General features: G+C 39.3%; 2 protein-coding genes across 2 annotated transcripts in view; one reads left to right on the top strand and one right to left on the bottom strand.

Annotated features, from left to right (window-relative positions):
- Positions 1 to 8,593, top strand: part of Nup188 (nuclear pore complex protein Nup188) — an 87,346-nt gene extending 78,753 nt beyond the window's left edge. The window contains exons 25-28 of the mRNA XM_070088868.1: positions 250 to 396; positions 1,495 to 1,698; positions 6,446 to 6,631; positions 7,649 to 8,593. Of these exons, the coding sequence (XP_069944969.1) occupies positions 250 to 396; positions 1,495 to 1,698; positions 6,446 to 6,631; positions 7,649 to 7,807 (696 nt within the window). The 3' untranslated portion in view covers positions 7,808 to 8,593. The remainder of the gene's footprint in view (positions 1 to 249; positions 397 to 1,494; positions 1,699 to 6,445; positions 6,632 to 7,648) is intronic.
- A 7,760-nt stretch (positions 8,594 to 16,353) lies between these two features.
- Positions 16,354 to 19,609, bottom strand: part of ppan (Brix domain-containing protein peter pan) — a 52,367-nt gene continuing 49,111 nt past the window's right edge. Inside the window, exon 9 of the mRNA XM_053780516.2 lies at positions 16,354 to 16,700. Coding sequence (XP_053636491.1) covers positions 16,438 to 16,700 — 263 coding nt within the window. The 3' untranslated portion in view covers positions 16,354 to 16,437. The remainder of the gene's footprint in view (positions 16,701 to 19,609) is intronic.

Below are 19,609 nucleotides of genomic sequence, written 5' to 3'. Positions count from 1 at the left end.
GCTTGAGGATGACCATGGTGATGTTATTGTAGTAGTAGTATATCTCACTCCAAGTTTTTTCTCTTCACAGTTGTTGTCTGGGCCTTTGAGTAATACCAATCAGTCCAGTTTGGCATGGTGGTGAATTGAAGAAAATTATATAAAATATTATATAATGCTTAAAGAAAATAGAAACTAAAAAATAAAGTTAAATGTAAATACAATGATTTCCATCTGACATTAATGTGAGTTGTGTGACTTGGTTTGCAGGTAGTACAGATGGAGTTAAGTGGGGAGAAGAGCAGTAGTGGAGGTACAGCACCACTGTCCACCCCTGCTGCTGTAGAGTCCTCTGTTGCATCTACTACAGCTAATATTTCTGCCAATACCACTGCTGTTCTCAATCAGATGTTACAGGTTAGTTCTTTGTATGGTAGACAGTGCAGAAGAAACCTTTATTATAGAAGACATTTTGCTCCGAGTAGTTTTAACAAGTAATACAAAGAGTAATGTGACAGGACAGAACACTGAATAAAAGCACAGTGAATAGAAATGCAGAGAAATATATTTAAATTTGGGTTGTCATCTGTTATGAATCTGGCCCAAGGAGTAGAAAAACTCGAAACCCATTGAAGGAATATCAAGAGTGATGGGCATGGGCTTTAGGTTTTTCCATGTAAGAGGAATTCACTAAGTGGCTTTACAATATTAAATAGCCCATGATTCTGTTGCAGGTCTGTATGATTGTTGCTTCCAAACAATTCTCTTCTAGTCCTGTGTCTTTATGATAAGGGATTAGTTCTTCACATTATTTCAGTACACTTGTTATTTCTCACTGAGATAACCCTCTACCTCCCACTGAAGTAGTGACCCAGATAAGAGGAAGAACATTCACTGTCATTCCTTTAATCACCGTGTTGCCCAAAGTATGCTGACATCACAGTTCAGATGACTATCCAAATTGGAACATCCTAAACCTTTCCTAGGACTCAAATCTGGCTTACCAGTTTTTCCTGAATCTCTTAGTGAATGTTACCTTGCTCACACACTAACAGCACATTAAATCATAAAAACCACTTCTCCACTAAATCCCAGATTAATATACCCTCTCTGTCTTCCTATTCTGCTCCATCCTTTCTAAATACCCAAAACTCTGAATTATACTTTTGATAAACCCACACCTAATCTCCACACTCTGAATTGTTTGCATAAAATTCACATTGCCCTTGAATGTGATATCTCTACTGCTCCCAACTGCAGCCTCCTTCACATATACAGCATACAGTGGACCCCCGGTTAACGATATTTTTTCACTCCAGAAGTATGTTCAGGTGCCAGTACTGACCGAATTTGTTCCCATAAGAAATATTGTGAAGTAGATTAGTCCATTTCAGACCCCCAAACATACACGTACAAATGCACTTGCATAAATACACTTACATAATTGGTCGCATTCGGAGGTAATCGTTATGTGGGGGTCCACTGTATTAATATAATTAAGTTTCTGTTTTGCAGGTGCTATGTGCCTGTCTTGGTGCCATTGGCTCCTTAGGTCCTAATTTAACTGACCTTTTATGTGGGCCTGGAATAGATGTTGGAGCATGGATGCTCTTCTTCCATCCATCTTTCCGTCCAGTGTCTGCTCACGACCCAAGTGCTCAGCCCAGTTTGGCTTCGCTTACATCTGTACTTGATCTTTATGACAATCATGCTTCAAGGGCAAGTCGAATACCTTTATGTATTTGTTTATTGTTTTGTAATTATAGTAAACCCTTGATATAATAGACTAATAAAGGGATGATCTGGGTATCTGTTAAATCAGAATAATGTTAAAATATAGCAAAAGGAAACACTAAAGTACTTAACTATATACCTAATATAGTACTGTACATACATTTTACAGATATAGTGCAATAAACTTTGAAAATAAAGGAGTTTAAAATACAATTTAACCATAAATTTAAAAGTCCATTATATCGAAGATTTACTATATTATTGTGACTAGCGCAAGTACGAATGTTTTTCACAATGCTGGTTATTTTTTTTATTCGTGTGTGTGTTCATGCTCACTTATTTGTACTCGTCTATTTGTTGTTGCAGGGGTCAATTCTCAGTTCCTGGCCCTGCCTCATAGAGATCCCTAAATTTACTCCAACACATTTCTCTAGCTCTACCATCACCACTTAAAATAATTTTACCATGCATCAGTGGCTGCTGCAGATGATGGCACCACTACTGCCTTCAAGAACGCCCCACCTTCTACACTCCCTTTATATACTGAATGTCCATACATTGTATTAGTTTGACAAAACTTCTGATGAGTGAAATGTAGTTACAGCAAATGTCTTATCAGTTATTTGTGTCCATATACCTACCTACTTCTTGTATTACCAATAATCTTGTTAGACTTTGTAACACAATGGACATTTCAGGCATACATTACCTGGACAACCTTTGCAATACATAGTTTTTTAGTAGATTGGCTTGCAGAAAAGGTGATTATTAAATTTACTCCAGCACATTTCTTCACTTACTCCATCAATTGATGGAGCTGCTCACCCTCTACTGGCCTACCATTATAATGGCAGTCTGAAAACTATTTATTCCTTGTGTATATTTGCAGCATTTTTAACACTTTACAGATTCGATTGCAATATTTGTTTTTTCCAGTTGGTATAGAATATTAGTGATTGATCTATATACAGTGGAACCCCGGATTTCGTCCAGTGCGGATATCATACAATTTGGATTTCGACCAATTTTTTGGGCGAAATTTTACCCCGGGTTTCGTACCTCCGCTCGGAAATCATCCATACCAGACGCGTCCCCCTGGGCCACTCATATGTTCATGATACTAATTTTTTTTTTTTCAACAAGTCGGCTGTCTTCCACCGAGGCAGGGTGACCCAAAAAGAAAAAAAATCTCCAAAAAGAAAATATTTTCATCATCATTCAACACACTCACCTCACTCATACATAATCAATGTTTTTGCAGAGGCACCCAGGTACAACAGTTTAGAAGCATATGTAAAGATACATATATAACATATCCCTCCAAACTGCCAATATCCCAAACCCCTCCTTTAACCCTTTAAGGGTCGAGAGGCCCTCTCCTAAACTTGTCCTCAGGGTCGAAAATTTTTCAAAAAAAAAATTATTTTTCTTAGGAAAAGATAGAGAATCTTTTCCTGATCATAATGACACCAAAAATATGAAATTTGATGGAAAACTTATGGAATTATGCTCTCATGAGGTTAGTGGTCTCGATGATGTTTACGCATCGGCGATTTTGCCCACTTTGAGCCCTATTTTCGGCCAATTCTAGTGTACTAGTCGACAAAAATTGTAAGTATTTAACTAGAAGAGAGTGGTGAGGGAGTGCAAAAGGAGAGCAGATGATAGAATGGGAGAGACACTGTCAAGAAATTTTGATGAAAATATGAAAAAAAATTTGGAGTGAATTAAACAAGTTAAGAAAGCCTAGGGAATGAATGTATTTGTCAGTTAAAAACTGAGTAGGGGAGTTAGTAGATGGGGAGATGGCGGGAATATTTTTAGGAATTTTTAAATGTCGACGAAGAAAGGGAGGCGGTAATTTCACGCATTGGCCAGGGAGGTATACGATCTTGTAGGAGTGAAGAAGAGCAGGATGTGAGTGTGGGGGAGGTGCGTGAGGCATTACATAGAATGAAAGGGGGTAAAGCAGCTGGAACTGACAGGATCATGACAGAAATGTTAAAAGTAGGGAATGATGTAGTATTAGAGTGGTTGGTAATTTTTGTTTAATAAATGTATGAAAGAGGGGAATAAGTTTACTGAGTATACCAGGAAAAGTGTACGGTAGGATTATTATTGAAAGAATTAGAGGTAAGACAGAGAGTAGGATTGCGGATGAGCAAGGAGGCTTTAGAGTGGGTAGGGGATGTGTAGATCGTGTTTACACTGAAGCATATATATATATATTTTTTTTTTAACAAGTCGGCCGTCTCCCATCGAGGCATATTATTACCATCGACATGGTATGTCGATGGTAATAATATGGCTCTGGGCCACGTTAAATATCATGTACGTAGGATGTGGAAAAGTTGGTGGAGAGCTATCACCCTAACAAAGCTGTTGCAAGCCATGTCTGCATGGTCCAGTGACTCTCAAGCTGATCCTAGTGCCAGTAAAAGACAAAGAAGGGAAGTAACCCCAGATAGGGCTTTGATACCTGAAGTCCTTACGGAGGGGGATTTCCCTTCCAAACAATAACCTCTCTTCCCTCTCCTGTCCTTGCTGTCTTCCATACTCCAGTAAGTCTCTTCAGTAAAGGTAAAAGTGATTTAAATGTTCATTTATCCATTAAAATTAGTGAAGAGTTTTTATGAGGATAGTGAGGCTCAAGTTAGAGTATGTAGGAAAGAGGGAAATTATTTCCCAGTAAAAGTAGGCCTTAGACAAGGATGTGTGATGTCACCGTGGTTGTTTAATATATTTATAGATGGGGTTGTAAGAGAAGTAAATGCGAGGGTCTTGGCAAGAGGCGTGGAGTTAAAAGATAAAGAATCACACATAAAGTGGGAGTTGTCACAGTTGCTCTTTGCTGATGACACTGTGCTCTTGGGAGATTCTGAAGAGAAGTTGCAGAGATTGGTGGATGAATTTGGTAGGGTGTGCAAAAGAAGAAAATTGAAAGTGAATACAGGAAAGAGTATGGTTATGAGGATAACAAAAAGATTAGGTGATGAAAGATTGGATATCAGATTGGAGGGAGAGAGTATGGAGTAGGTGAATGTATTCAGATATTTGGGAGTGGACGTGTCAGCGGATGGGTCTATGAAAGATGAGGTGAATCATAGAATTGATGAGGGGAAAAGGGTGAGTGGTGCACTTAGGAGTCTGTGGAGACAAAGAACTTTGTCCTTGGAGGCAAAGAGGGGAATGTATGAGAGTATAGTTTTACCAACGCTCTTATATGGGTGTGAAGCATGGGTGATGAATGTTGCAGCGAGGAGAAGGCTGGAGGCAGTGGAGATGTCATGTCTGAGAGCAATGTGTGGTGTGAATATAATGCAGAGAATTTGTAGTTTGGAAGTTAGGAGGAGGTGCGGGATTACCAAAACTGTTGTCCAGAGGGCTGAGGAAGGGTTGTTGAGGTGGTTCGGACATGTGGAGAGAATGGAGCGAAACAGAATAACTTCAAGAGTGTATCAGTCTGTAGTGGAAGGAAGGCGGGGTAGGGGTCGACCAAGGAAAGGTTGGAGGGAGGGGGTAAAGGAGGTTTTGTGTGCGAGGGGCTTGGACTTCCAGCAGGCATGTGTGAGCGTGTTTGAGAGGAGTGAATGGAGACAAATGGTTTTTAATACTTGACGTGCTGTTGGAGTGTGAGCAAAGTAACATTTATGAAGGGGTTCAGGGAAACCGGCAGGCCGGACTTGAGTCCTGGAGATGGGAAGTACAGTGCCTGCACTCTGAAGGAGGGGTGTTAATGTTGCAGTTTAAAAACTGTAGTGTAAAGCACCCTTCTGGCAAGACAGTGATGGAGTGAATGATGGTGAAAGTTTTTCTTTTTCGGGCCACCCTGCCTTGGTGGGAATCGGCCAGTGTGATAATAAAATAATAAAATATATATTTCTCATTGTTTTTTGTATGTAAAACTATAGTTATTCTTTATAAAATGTATTTTTTGTTAATATTTTTGGGTGTCTGGAATGGATTAATTGGATTTACATTATTTCTTATGGGAAATATTACTTTGGTTTTCGTCCATTTCGGATTTCAACCGACCTTCTGGAACGGATTAAGGACAAAAACTGGGGTTCCACTGTATTCACAGTACCTGTTTTCTTTGACCAATTTTATATAATAGGGGGAAGCCCAGAATCAGATAGCCTGCTGGTTCCTAAGAAATTTACATCACAAATTTTGAACATAGCCCACAATTCCTCTTTAGGAGGTCATTTAGAGATTACGAAAACTCTATAGAGAGTATTGAAAGAGTTTTACTGGCCAAAAATAAGGCAAGATGTAAAGAATCACATCTTGCCTTATTTTATAAAAAAGAAAAATTGCCAACAGTGCGCACTCATTATATCTTTTGAGTCGTTAAGCCAGATAGCACTGTTGTGTGTAACCAAAGAAGAACCATTAATGGGGGAAAGTTGCTTGTCTAAATTTTCACCACAGTGATGTGTCAATGGGTAACTAGTACACACTTCACATTGGTCATTTGTTTTCTATTGCTGTTACTTTTTCTATTCTTAGTTGCTGTATGTCAAGGAAAACACTTTTCTAAACATGTTTTTGTACTGTAGGATACGTACATGAGATAGCCTGTCTGTGAAACGGTGAGATTGAGCATTTATCATATATACGTATGTAAGACGGAAAATTATTGTTAACTTGTATACTTTTATTGCACAGTGTTATGCTCTGAAAATATTTTTCCCCAATTATGAATTCATAGAAATAATAATTGCAACAGGAAAGTCGTGGAGTATCTCCATGCCGTGGTGGCGTACCTGAAGTTGGCCTGTGTCTTCGAGTGTTAGCTATTTGTGCAGAGCAAGCGCTCTTGCTGCTACTTACTCAGGCTACCTTAGCATTAATGAGTCCTGAAACTCCTCCTCGAGATGCAGTTCGAGTTCGTCATGGACTAGCAGATGAAATGGTAAGTGTCAGCATTTTACATACTGTATTACATTTCCCTATTTTGCCGTGCAGCATATAGGCCTCATTTTGTTTTTTTAATGAACTGGCCATATCCCACCAAGGCAGGGTGACCTAAAAAGAAAAACGAAAGTTTTTAAATTTGGTAATTTTTACAGAAGGGGTTACCAGCCCCTTGCTCTATAGGCCTCATATTTAACTAAAAAAAATATTAATAATAACAATTTTATGATGAAGATGCACTACAAACATTACTTGTCTGGGGAGCCATATGACATAGGGTGCATTTTCAGTCCTTGAAATCATAGTTTTACATAGCACCTCATATAATTCGAAGGGTATATTCTCAGCTGCAGATATTTTTTATTTTGAAGTCGCTAGGTTAGGTTATTTTGCCTTTGTTAAAAAAGTTAGGTAGCAAGTGCACGGAAGCATCAGCATTACACTGAAGCATAAATCACCAACCATACACATGTGAATCTTCAGCAGACAAAATACCAGTGAGGGGCTCCTTGAGCCATATAATTGTACTTACCCTCCCCTTCCTTGAATCAAACCTGAGGCTCCTATTTCCTATATACTGTACAACTCCCTACAGATTTACCAGTTTCCCAAGAACATAATGCTAATAATAACCCCCTTTTGCTCTTTAAATTAGTCTAAAATTAGCTATCATGTAGTTTCTCGTAAATTGATTTACCCCTTATTATTAACGTTAGTATCTGAATAAAGCAATAACTTTGATAATTTAAGTAAATATTGATATGGTATTAACAATCATATCAGTAGTGCATATTGAAAAAAATATGTAATCTATTCAACTGAAGAATATTCTTATTCACACCTCACACCAGTGAAGGATTTGTGATTCGAAAAGGTAGATCTGTCCTCCTCTTGAATTGGATCTGATTCCCCCCCCCCCCATTTCCCATATGCTTTTACTCCTATGGGTTTAGTGGTTTCCCTAGATTAATAACAGTTCTATGTGTTCACGATTTACTTAATATCTGGTTTTCAGAATTCTTTCTTTATGCGATGGTTGGGTCGACGTCCAGCAGTATCACCTCTACCAACCACTAGCACTGGAGTATTTGGAGTTGGCAGTTCAGTGCATATCGATTTAACATACCTACGCCTTGCCCAGCAGCTTATAGGAAGACTTGGTGCAACTAAATGATAGTAGTAAATATGCATTTCACAATTTTAGAACATGTTAAAGACAACATCCATGAAGGTCACATTTTTTTTTCACAAAATGGTGTGCTCAGTATACCTGTAATGCCTAGAAAGGGTTCATTTTCTCCTCATTCTGTTTAGTAATTGTTGCTCTTTGAATAACAGTGAGTAGACATCACTTGAGAGCCCATTCTGGCAAAATAGAGCACCTGTGCATTATTATAGAAAAAAAATGAAATGCAACTAAAACTTGTAATATGAATCTGGAATTATGATGTTCTACATATAGCTGAAAGTGCCATAGTACTGAAAGATTGCATTTTTCATGTTTGGAGTCGCAGTAGATGTGCTATACAAGCTCAGAGTACTACAGTACAGTAATAAAAGTTGGTATCTTTAGTTTATTAAGCTAAAGATCTGTTAAATGCATGAGGATCTGTGGCAGTAGACCTCAGCAACCAAAACATACCACCAGTTTTAGAGGTTGAAAAAAATTGTCTGTCATTTTTGCTAAACATTTGGTGTTTTACATTATACAGTACAAAATAAAATATTAGGTGCTGTATGAACTATGTGGGTTTAGCTCTTCCATCAGATTATTATCACAACATTTCTGAAGTAGTAGTGTATAATGTATATTTTGTCGAAGTTTTATGATCACAATGTTTAAAAGTATCTAAGGATAAGAATATTGGGGAAGTGGAACAGAATTCTTCCTCCATGAGCTATGCGTGTTGTAAGAGGCGACTAAAATGCTGGGAACATTACTAAAGTTAAAAAGAAACTTGTTTTTCTTTTTTGGGCCACCCTGCCTTGGTGGTATATAGCCGGTTTGTTGAAAGAAGAAGAATATTGGCAATAGTACAAATACTCAGTATGCATGATTAATGTTTAGACATGATTAACAAAGTATACTTATACATACAGTATACCTGCATGAAGAGCTAAGGTTTTAAAATTTTTGTAAGTTTAGAGGTTTTTCTGACTGGTAGTGAAAAATCTGTAAAAACACAGATAACAGTATAAAGTCTAAGAATGATAACAGCATTGTGTGACCCTTATTGTTTTAGTGTTTGGTTATGATTATAATTGAGAATGATAAAACATTTAAATATATTTTTAAATGACATCACTTTGTAAATTATAATTAAAAGCGAATTCAAACAAGTGCAGTATTATTTCCTTTGTTCCTATCTCACACAAAAGAGAAAGGCACAGTACCTACCATTTCAAGTGTTGAGTTTTGGCTCCTAATCTGCAAGCTACGGATTCTCTGCACAGTATTCACACCACACATTGCCCTTAGACATGACATCTCCATTTCCTCCAGCCTTCTCCTTGTCGCAACATTCACCACCCATGCTTCACATCCACATAAATATTTGTACCATTATACTTTAATACATTACCCTCTTTGTTTCCATTGTCTCCACAGATTCCTCAATGCACCACTTGCCTTTTTTCCCCTCGTCAAGCCTATGGTTCACCTTGTCTTTCATCAACCCACCTGTTGACAAGTCCACTCCCAAATATCTGAACACATCCACTTCCTCTATACTCCTCCCTCCGATCTTTCATTACCTACATTTTTAATCATCACCTTGTTCTTTCCTATAGCATTCAAATTAAGTGGGACAGGAGTAAATTTTATAATTATCTCTTATGAAAAGCTGAAGATGAAGACATGAATTTGCTACCAACTTCTGGCAACCATCCAACTGCGGTGTTATCCTGTGACTTGTCAGTGCTACAACAGCTGTTGTTCTGTATGGCAATTCCTGCAAAGTATGCTTACTGAGTGAATGGTTTCACCAAATTCTACCCTTCAATTCATGATTACCGCTGAAATTCTTGATGGATGTTACACCTAGGAAGTGTGCACGCATTGAACATAAGAACATAAGAAAGGAGGAACACTGCAGCAGGCCTGTTGGCCCATACTAGGCAGGTCCTTTACAATTCATCCCACTAACAAAACATTTGACCAACCCAATTTTCTATGCTACCCAAGAAATAAGCTCTGATGTGCAAGTCCCGCTCAAATCCAACCCCTCAAATGTTTTGTTAGTGGGATGAATTGTAAAGGACCTGCCTAGTATGGGCCAACAGGCCTGCTGCAGTGTTCCTCCTTTCTTATGTTCTTATGTTCAATGCGTGCACACTTCCTAGGTGTAACATCCATCAAGAATTTCAGCGGTAATCATGAATTGAAGGGCTCTGGTGGCCTGGTGGTTAACGCTCTCGCTTCACACGGTGAGGGCCTGGGTTCGATTCCCAGCCAGAGTAGAAACATTGGACGTGTTTCTTTCCACCTGTTGTCTATGTTCCCCATCAGTAAAATGGGTACCTGGGTGTTAGTCGACTGGTGTGGGTCGCATCCTGGGACACTGACCTAAGGAGGCCTGGTCACAGACCGGGCCGCGGGGGCGTTGACCCCCGGAACTCTCTCCAGATAAACTCCAGATAAACTCCCACTCGTGTACTTATCCAACCTAAATTTGAAACTACCCAAAGTCCTAGCCTCAATCACCCAACTAGGTAGACTGTTCCACTCATCAACTACCCTATTTCCAAACCAATACTTTCCTATGTCCTTTCTAAATCTAAACTTATCTAATTTAAATCCATTACTGTGGGTTCTCTCTTGGAGATATCCTCAAGACCTTATTAATATCCCCTTTATTAATACCTATCTTCCACTTATACACTTTGATCAGGTCTCCCCTCATTCTTCGTCTAACAAGTGAATGTAATTTAAGAGTCTTCAATCTTTCTTCATAAGGAAGATTTCTAATGCTATGTATTAATTTAGTCATCCTACGCTGAATGTTTTCTAACGAATTTATGTCCCTTCTGTAATATGGAGACCAGAATTGAGCTGCATAATAAATTCTGGTCTCCATATTACATATTGTAGCTATTGGAAAACATGCTGATTTAAGTATCAGACAGATCGTTGAAAATTTGAGCGTAGCAAATTCAACTGTTGGTCAGATTCTCAAGAGCTGACAGTATTAACGATTGTGGAATGCTGTGTCGAGGAATTATTATAATCAAAAAGAAGCGCTAAGCCACAAGGGCTATGCAGCGCATGCGTCGAGGAAGATGGGGAAGAAAATGCAAGACAGCGCTTCATGATGACAAGGTTATAAGTGTGTGAAGGATCCCAAGAAAACCAGTAATCTAGAGATTTAGGTTCACCTGTTATAAATGTTGATTTTTCAACTATTCAACAAAAGCTTCTTGAAGTTGGCTGAACTGACAGAAAGCCAATAAAGAAACAATTATTTACTATTGCCATGAAGAAAAAATGGCTGCAGTGTGCACTCAATCATAAGGGATGGTATGAAAAGTTATATTTTCAGATGAGGTGTATTTTGAAGTACATAGGTACAGATTAGTGGTAGCAAAATGGAGCAAAGGCAAACCTTTTCAGAATGGACACATTCAACAAGTGCCAAAACACCCATCTAAGATGTTTTGGAGTAGTTTTACTGATAAAGGCCCTGGATGGCTTGTTATTGTTGATTATTTTTATTATAATCAAGGGGGAAGCGCTAAACCCAGAGGATTATACAGTGCCTGGGGGGGGGGGATGTGGAAGGCATTCAGGCTTAATTTGGGAAACTGGAGCACAGATCCAATTCCCTAAATCAAGAGCCCCTCACCAACATCAAGGAACCTTCCTTGAGGGGTGTTATTGTTGAGGGAATGATGAACAGTGACAAACACAAGGCAATCCTGGCAACTCATTTGCTTTCTATTGTGGACAGAGACTTTCCTGATGGAGGTATTTCCCAGCTGGATCTTGCGCCATGCCACACTTCTGGAAAAATGCTAACATTCTTCGAAGAGAGTGGGCCAAGCGTTCTAAACTGGCCTGGAAATTCTCTTGACCTTAACCCAAGAATCTATGGGCAATAATCAAACATGGGATCACGAAACAGGACTGTTCAACTGTGGAGAGCTAATGGCTGCTATTAGGATCTGGTACTACAATAAAGAACTTGTCAAAACGCATTCAACTTGAGTCGATTCTACGCCAAAGCATGTAGCAATGCTTATAAAAGCAAAGGGTAATCGTATCTCTTTATTAAATGTCATCATTGCTGTGTATTTTTCAAATAAATGTCTTATTTCATCACTGTCCCAATTATGCACACTATGTTCACTTTTAATTTCCTTTTACATACCCTCAAAAATTCATTCACCAACTTCTGCAACTTTTCTTCAAAATCTCCCAAAAACACAGTGTCATCAGCAAAAAGCAACTGTAACAACTCCTACTTTGTGTTAGATTCTTTATATTCTAATCCCACACCACCTCCCTCACCTGAGCATTCACTTCTCTCACACCCCCATCTCTAACTATACACACTGAACCAAAGTGACATCATCCATCCTTCTCTAAGGCCTACTTTTACTGTTAAATAATCTCCCTCTCTCCTACATACTCTAACCTGAGCTTCACTATCCTAGTAAAAACTAACTGCTTTCAGTAACCTACCACCTATTCCATACACTTGCAACATCTGTGACATTGCCTCCCCACCCACCCAATCATAATGCTTTTTCCAAATCCATAAATACAACGAAAACCCCTTTACCCTTATCTAAATGCTGTTCACTTATATGCTTCACTGTTTTACTTACTTACTTACTTACTAAACGCTTGATCTACACATCCCCTTCCATTCCTAAAGCCGTTCATATACGATCCTGCTTTCTGTCTTGCTCTTAATTCTTTCAATAACTATAATACACCTTACCAGGTATATTTAACAGGCTTATTCTCCTATAATTCTTACACACTCTTTTGTCCCCTTTGCATACTCTTCCAAACCCTAGGTACCTTTTCCTTGCTCATGCAGTGCTGTATGACCCTCATGGGCTTAGCACTTAGTTTTGATTATAATAATAATATTCATTTTGCTCCAACCATTCCAAAACTATATCCCCACCTGCTTTTAACATTTCTGTCTTGATCCTATCAATCCCGGCTGTTTTACCCCCTTTCATTCTACCCACAGCCTCACACACCTCCCCCACACTCACATCTGGCTCTTCCTCACTCCCAAAAGATGTTATACCTCCCTGGTCAAAGAGTAAAATCACAGCTTCCATATCTTCATCAACATTTAGCAGTTCCTCAAAATATTCTCTCCATCTCTGACATCTCCAACTCTCCATCTAATAACTTTCCTCTTCTATTTTAAACGTATTCAGATATTTGGGAGTGGACGTGTCAGCGGATGGGTCTATGAAAGATGAGGTGAATCATAGAATTGATGAGGGAAAAAGAGTGAGTGGTGCACTTAGGAGTCTGTGGAGACAAAGAACTTTGTCCTTGGAGGCAAAGAGGGGAATGTATGAGAGTATAGTTTTACCAACGCTCTTATATGGGTGTGAAGCGTGGGTGATGAATGTTGCAGCGAGGAGAAGGCTGGAGGCAGTGGAGATGTCATGTCTGAGGGCAATGTGTGGTGTGAATATAATGCAGAGAATTCGTAGTTTGGAAGTTAGGAGGAGGTGCGGGATTACCAAAACTGTTGTCCAGAGGGCTGAGGAAGGGTTGTTGAGGTGGTTCGGACATGTAGAGAGAATGGAGCGAAACAGAATGACTTCAAGAGTGTATCAGTCTGTAGTGGAAGGAAGGCGGGGTAGGGGTCGGCCTAGGAAGGGTTGGAGGGAGGGGGTAAAGGAGGTTTTGTGTGCGAGGGGCTTGGACTTCCAGCAGGCATGCGTGAGCGTGTTTGATAGGAGTGAATGGAGACAAATGGTTTTTAATACTTGACGTGCTGTTGGAGTGTGAGCAAAGTAACATTTATGAAGGGATTCAGGGAAACCGGCAGGCCGGACTTGAGTCCTGGAGATGGGAAGTACAGTGCCTGCACTCTGAAGGAGGGGTGTTAATGTTGCAGTTTAAAAACTGTAGTGTAAAGCACCCTTCTGGCAAGACAGTGATGGAGTGAATGATGGTGAAAGTTTTTCTTTTTCGGGCCACCCTGCCTTGGTGGGAATCGGCCAGTGTGATAATAAAATAATAAAATAAAGTCCATTTGTGCCCTATGCTTTCTCAATGTATTAATTTCACTTAAAAACTTTTTCTTAGTCTCAGCAAAATCTGTTGACAGCATTTCACCCATTCTCTCATTTGCACTCCTTTTACAGTTCTTCACCACTTTCTTAACCTCTCCTTTTCTCTCCATATACTCCCTCCTGATATCACTTCTACTTTGCAACAACCTCTCATATGCTAACTTTTTCCCTCTTACTACCTCTCTTTACCTCATCATTCCACCAATTGCTCCTCTTCCCTCCCACACCCACCCTCTTATTCCACAAACTTCTGCTTAACACACTAACACTGCATTCTTAAATCAACCCTATACCTCTTCAACCTCATTGCCTATACTCTCACTAGCCCATCTTTCTACCAACACCTTTAATTTATAAACCTTCACCTCATTCTTATTTTCTGATACCATTCTCCTTGTGCCCCATCTACCTTTGACTCTCACTGTAGCTACAACTAAAGAATGATTTATCTGTTGCCCTCTGTAAATATGCACATCCTGAAGTCTACCTATCAACCTTTTATCCAATATAGACCAACAAACACTGTCCTTTTACCCTATATCATACCTCATATACTTATCCTTTTTTGTTTTTTGTCTTAAAATATGTATTAAAAGTCCCAAAATCCATTTGTCTCCATTCTCTCCTAACATGCCTACTGTATGTCCAAGCCCCTTGCACACAAAACCTCTTTTACTGTTTAGAGTGACATCTGAATTGTCCTATGTGGGCACCTCTGCAAAGACAGTAATCATTAGGAGACGGCTGACACGTTAAAAAAAAAAAAAAGTACAGTGGAGCCTCTACTTACAAGTGCATCCACGTGTGAGTTTTTTCAGACATGAGCAGTCTCTTGGTCGCTTTTTTGTTTCCAGACGTGAGCGAAATTTCCAGATGCAAGCGGGCCTCAAAGGAGGTTCCTTGATGCTGGTGAGGGGCTCTTGCTCGTAATCTAGGGATCTGGATCTCAGTTGTTTGTTGGACTATCTTATTGAAACTTGGGCAATGTATGATGGAAAGTTGCTTCTTAGCGTACACCAAAATTGAAAGAAATCGGACCACAAATAATGGAGTTCACTTCTCAGCCATTAGCCTTCCTTTAACAGTATATTTTCACATGGTTTTTATAGTTGTATTCTCGTTTTTTGGTCTCAATTGATAGAATGGAAGATGTACTACAGAAATAGACATGATTTTGATTGGTTTCACGACAAAAAGTACCTTGAAACTGAGCTCAAAATAGCAGAAATGTTCAATTCTTTGGCGATGTTCAAGAGTAAACAAATACCTGTCCGATTGGCACTGCCCCTCAACCTTCACATAATGGAAAGCTCTTCAACATCCTAGCAAAAGTGGGAGCAGACAACATGCAGCAGCAGTTGCAGACATGAAGCAGCAGTGGCAGACATCATGAGGTAGCAGTGGCAAAGTGCAGCATTAAGAGTGTAGTAATTAAGTGTAGCATTAAAAGTGCAGCACTTAAGTGTAGCATTAAGAGTGTGGCACTTACAAGTCATTCTGTCTGACGTTTTTGGGTTATCCTAGGTTTTCTACATATGTAGTCAGGAGCAGGAATGGCTGCTGTGATGGCCCTATAAACCCCAACAACAATGGTTGCTGTCACCACCACTAGCCACATAATTAATGACATGTATTTTATTAATTCTAGTGTATATATATCATGTTTATATGTTATTAATAATGACATGTATTTTATTCATTCTAGTGTATATATATCATGTTTCTATGTTATTAATATTGTTTATTATATCATATTACATGAATTGTGATAGATAAATAAGCCGTAGAGTTGATGTTAGAGAAATTATTGAAGTATTTTCTCGTGCCTGGAATTCCACTGGAATGAATTAATTCCATTTCAATTAATTTAAATGAGGAAATCTGACTCTGCAAATGAGCAAATCTAGATACAAGCAAGGTCATGGAACGGATTAAATTCGTAAATAGAGGTTCCACTGTATTACTTATTACCAAATCTCTTTCTATGCAAGTTATTTGTGAATTAATCTTATGCTAATTTTATGCAATATTTATATCTAAGGTGCCTTGATGATGATGTAAGGCTCTTGATCTATGGAACTGGACCTATCCTCACTTTCCTTGGATCAAACCTGACTGCCTCCCATTCCTCCAAGCACCATATGATTCCTACATGTTTACCACTTTCCTCTTTTCCTGGAATACAATATCCAGTAACAATAATGTATTTCATAGATACTGATACTGTACATTAACTTCTCTTTGATGAGATGGGGCATTGGAAACTAATTATATAAAAATATTTTTTTTAACTATATAATGGAAATCAGTCTTATAATTTGCATAAAATATGCATTTACAAATATTTAAATTTTTAAAATTAACAGACACCATTAAGTCTCTCACTGTTTTAAATAGAAATATTATGGTATTATGACAATATTCCTGGAAGATTAAAAATAATGACCATACAGCAATCACAAATGTAATAGAAATTTAAGCCTTCATAATAAATTTCAAATGCATAAATCCCACAAGTAATGGAATAAAATTTCAATGATTCTTCTTTGATTTCTTGCCAAGTTTTCTCCCATGTAGCTTTTTCTTCCCCTTCAATTTTTCTTTCTTTAATTTGGTTTTTACTGCACTTTTCTTGACATCTTTTCTTTCAAATTTATTCTTTCCTTCTTTATCCTTGGAAAATGTCAAATTTTCATCTTTTTTCTCATTTTTATCACTACTCTTGAACTTCTTTCTGAATGATCCATCACCTCCCAGTCTCCTCTTTTTTGTCCCTCCTGGTTTATTGAAGAGATCTGTAATACAAAAAGAAAGGGTGGATACACAAATTTTATACTCAACAGTGCATTTATTTTTTTTAACAAGTCAGCCGTCTCCCACTGAGGCAGGGTGACCCAAAAAAGAAACACTTTCACCATCATTCACACATAATCACTGTCTTTGCAGTGTTGCTGAGATACGACAGTTTAGACGTCACTCCAAACAGCCAATATCTCAAACCCCCTCTTTTAACCCTTTGACTGTTTCCAACGTATAAATACGTCTTACGAGCCAATGTTTCTGACGTATTTATACGCACAAATTCTAGTGGCTTCAAATCAAGCGGGAAAGGCCTGGTAAGCCTACATGAGAGAGAATGGGTCTCAATGGTCAGTGTGCACCCTGTGAAAAAAATCTGGGACCCAGCGGTGCATTGTGGGAACGCCATGTTGTTAGTCCATTTTCACCATGCCTCTCAGTAAGAAGTTCCTCACTCCTCGGCGGATTGGAGGTCTTTTGTTTCCAAGTGATAGCTCTAACAGCGATGAAAATGTCAGTGACAGTGAATTCCAGGGTTTTGAAGTGAGTGTTACCGGAAAAAGTGCCCAGGATAACGTAATTAGTGATGAAAACCCAGATGACCCACAACCTTCCACCTCTGGTGCTGGGCCGGCTTGTTCACGTTCACGTTCGCCTGTACCAGGACGAAAGAGGAAACTATTTGGTCGTGTACAACACCAAGATGTTAGCAGTGATAGTGATTTCAAGGTCATTGAAAGCAGTTCTAGTGGCAGTGAGAGTGAATATTCCCCAGTGAAGCGGCAGTATGTACGACGTAGCATGCGGTCTGGTAGTGTTTCATATGTTGTTCCAAGGGGAAGGAGAAACTCTGGGAGCACATCCCGTGGCCCTACACCACGACCTGATAGTGAAGATGACGATATTGTAACGATGGGTATGAATGATGTGAGTGATGGAGCAGGCAGTGGTGGTGATAGTGAGGGTGGCACGGCCCATATGGCACCATCAGCGGGCCACGCTACTACCCACGCTGCTGACTCTGCACAACAACCAGCCTCACCCTACCCCACACTCCCACAACCTGCACCACCACAACCTGCACAACCACAACCTGCACAACCACAGCCACGGTACAATATCCAGACCCCACCAGCAGACCGCATCTGGGATTGGCAGGACGGTGACGAGTTTGTTCCCAGTCCCCATGACTTTGATGAAACACAAAGTGGAATAAAGCCATCTTGTCCACTTAGGAACAATGCCAGTGAACTGGACTGCTTTGAGTTATTCTTCGATGAACCCCTGATGGACATCATTGTCAGGGAAACAAACACATACTGTGATTACACCATGGCAAATACAATTCTCTCACCAAAATCACGGCTACACAAGTGGAAGGAGACAACTGTGGCAGAGATGTACCTGTTTTTTGCCACAATAATGCTTATGCCACATGCGTATAAGCACACTGTCACCACATACTGGGCAACAGAACGCCTGATTTCAACTCCAGGTTTTAGTGACATTATAGGTGTCAATCGTTTCCTGATACTGTTACGTATGTTACATTTTTCAGACAAAACCAGGCCTGACAGAAGCGACAGGTTACATAAGATCAGAAATGTGTTTATGTACCTGAAACAAAAGTGCTGCATGTATTTTTATCCCTTCAGGAAGCTTGTTATTGATGAGTCCTTGATTTTATTCAAAGGAAGACTCTCATTCAAGCAATATATACCAAGCAAGAGGAAACGCTTTGGTATAAAGCTATTTGTACTGTGTGATTGCAGAAGTGGTCTAGTTTTGGATATCATTGTGTACACTGGCAGTAATACTTTGAGAGATACCATGAAGTTATTGGGTATCTCTGGTGATGTGGTTCGAACAATGATGGAACCATATCTTGGTAAGGGGCATATGTTATTTACTGATAACTGGTACACAAGCCCCTTACTCAGTGATTTCTTGCGAGTGAACTTGACAGACGTGTGTGGCACAGTGCGTCGTAATCATAAACATATGCCAAGGTTCAACGCTGGCACTCGCAGAGGTGAGATGCAAGCCTTTGCTGCCAATGACATCATGGCATTTCGGTGGCATGACAAACGTGATGTCACATTGTTGACATCAGTTCACAGAAACGAAATGGTACCCAGTGGCAGGGACAACAGAGAGACCAATGACCCATTCTAAAGCCTGCAGCTGTCATGGACTACAACCTCAATATGCGCTTAGTGGACAAATGTGACATGCAGATTGGGTTTGCAGACTGTGTACGCAAGAGTTATAAGTGGTATATAAAACTTTTTTTCCATCTTGTTGATATCTCTATGCTAAATGCTTATAACATATACAAGTTGAAGACCAACAAAACACCAAAATATGGTGAATTTTGCCTGTCAGTAATCAGACAAATAATTGCAAAGTACCAAGGAGCAACTCCTGCAATAGACCAGCGCCCACACACGTCATCTCGTTTCAGGCCTGGTGATCACTACCCCATACAACTGCCTCCTACTACTGCCAAGAAAAATGCTCAGAAGAGGTGTTATGTATGTATGCATACTACAAAACGCCCACGAACACGCAGAGACACTCGTTTTATGTGTGAGGAATGTGAAGTACCCCTCTGCATATACCCATGTTTCAAAGAGTTCCACAAGCTGCAGCAGTTCTAGGAACGTGTTTAGTGACTGTACATATGTATATATATTATGGAACAAAAGTAATAAACATTGTTTTGTATTGTTTGTTTGTGTAAACAAAGTGTATACACAAACTAATAGTGATAAAGTTTGTTCTGTTATTGTGTTGTAAACAATGAGTGTATATTTGAAGAATGCACCTTACATTGGTCTCACAGGCCACATAAGTTACCTGGAACAGAAAAATATTGAAAAATGCAAGAAACCTTTGAATTAGA

This window comes from Cherax quadricarinatus, chromosome 26 (genome assembly GCF_038502225.1).
Source record: "Cherax quadricarinatus isolate ZL_2023a chromosome 26, ASM3850222v1, whole genome shotgun sequence".
Taxonomy (NCBI): domain Eukaryota; kingdom Metazoa; phylum Arthropoda; class Malacostraca; order Decapoda; family Parastacidae; genus Cherax; species Cherax quadricarinatus.
This window is presented reverse-complemented; position numbering and strand designations above follow the sequence as displayed.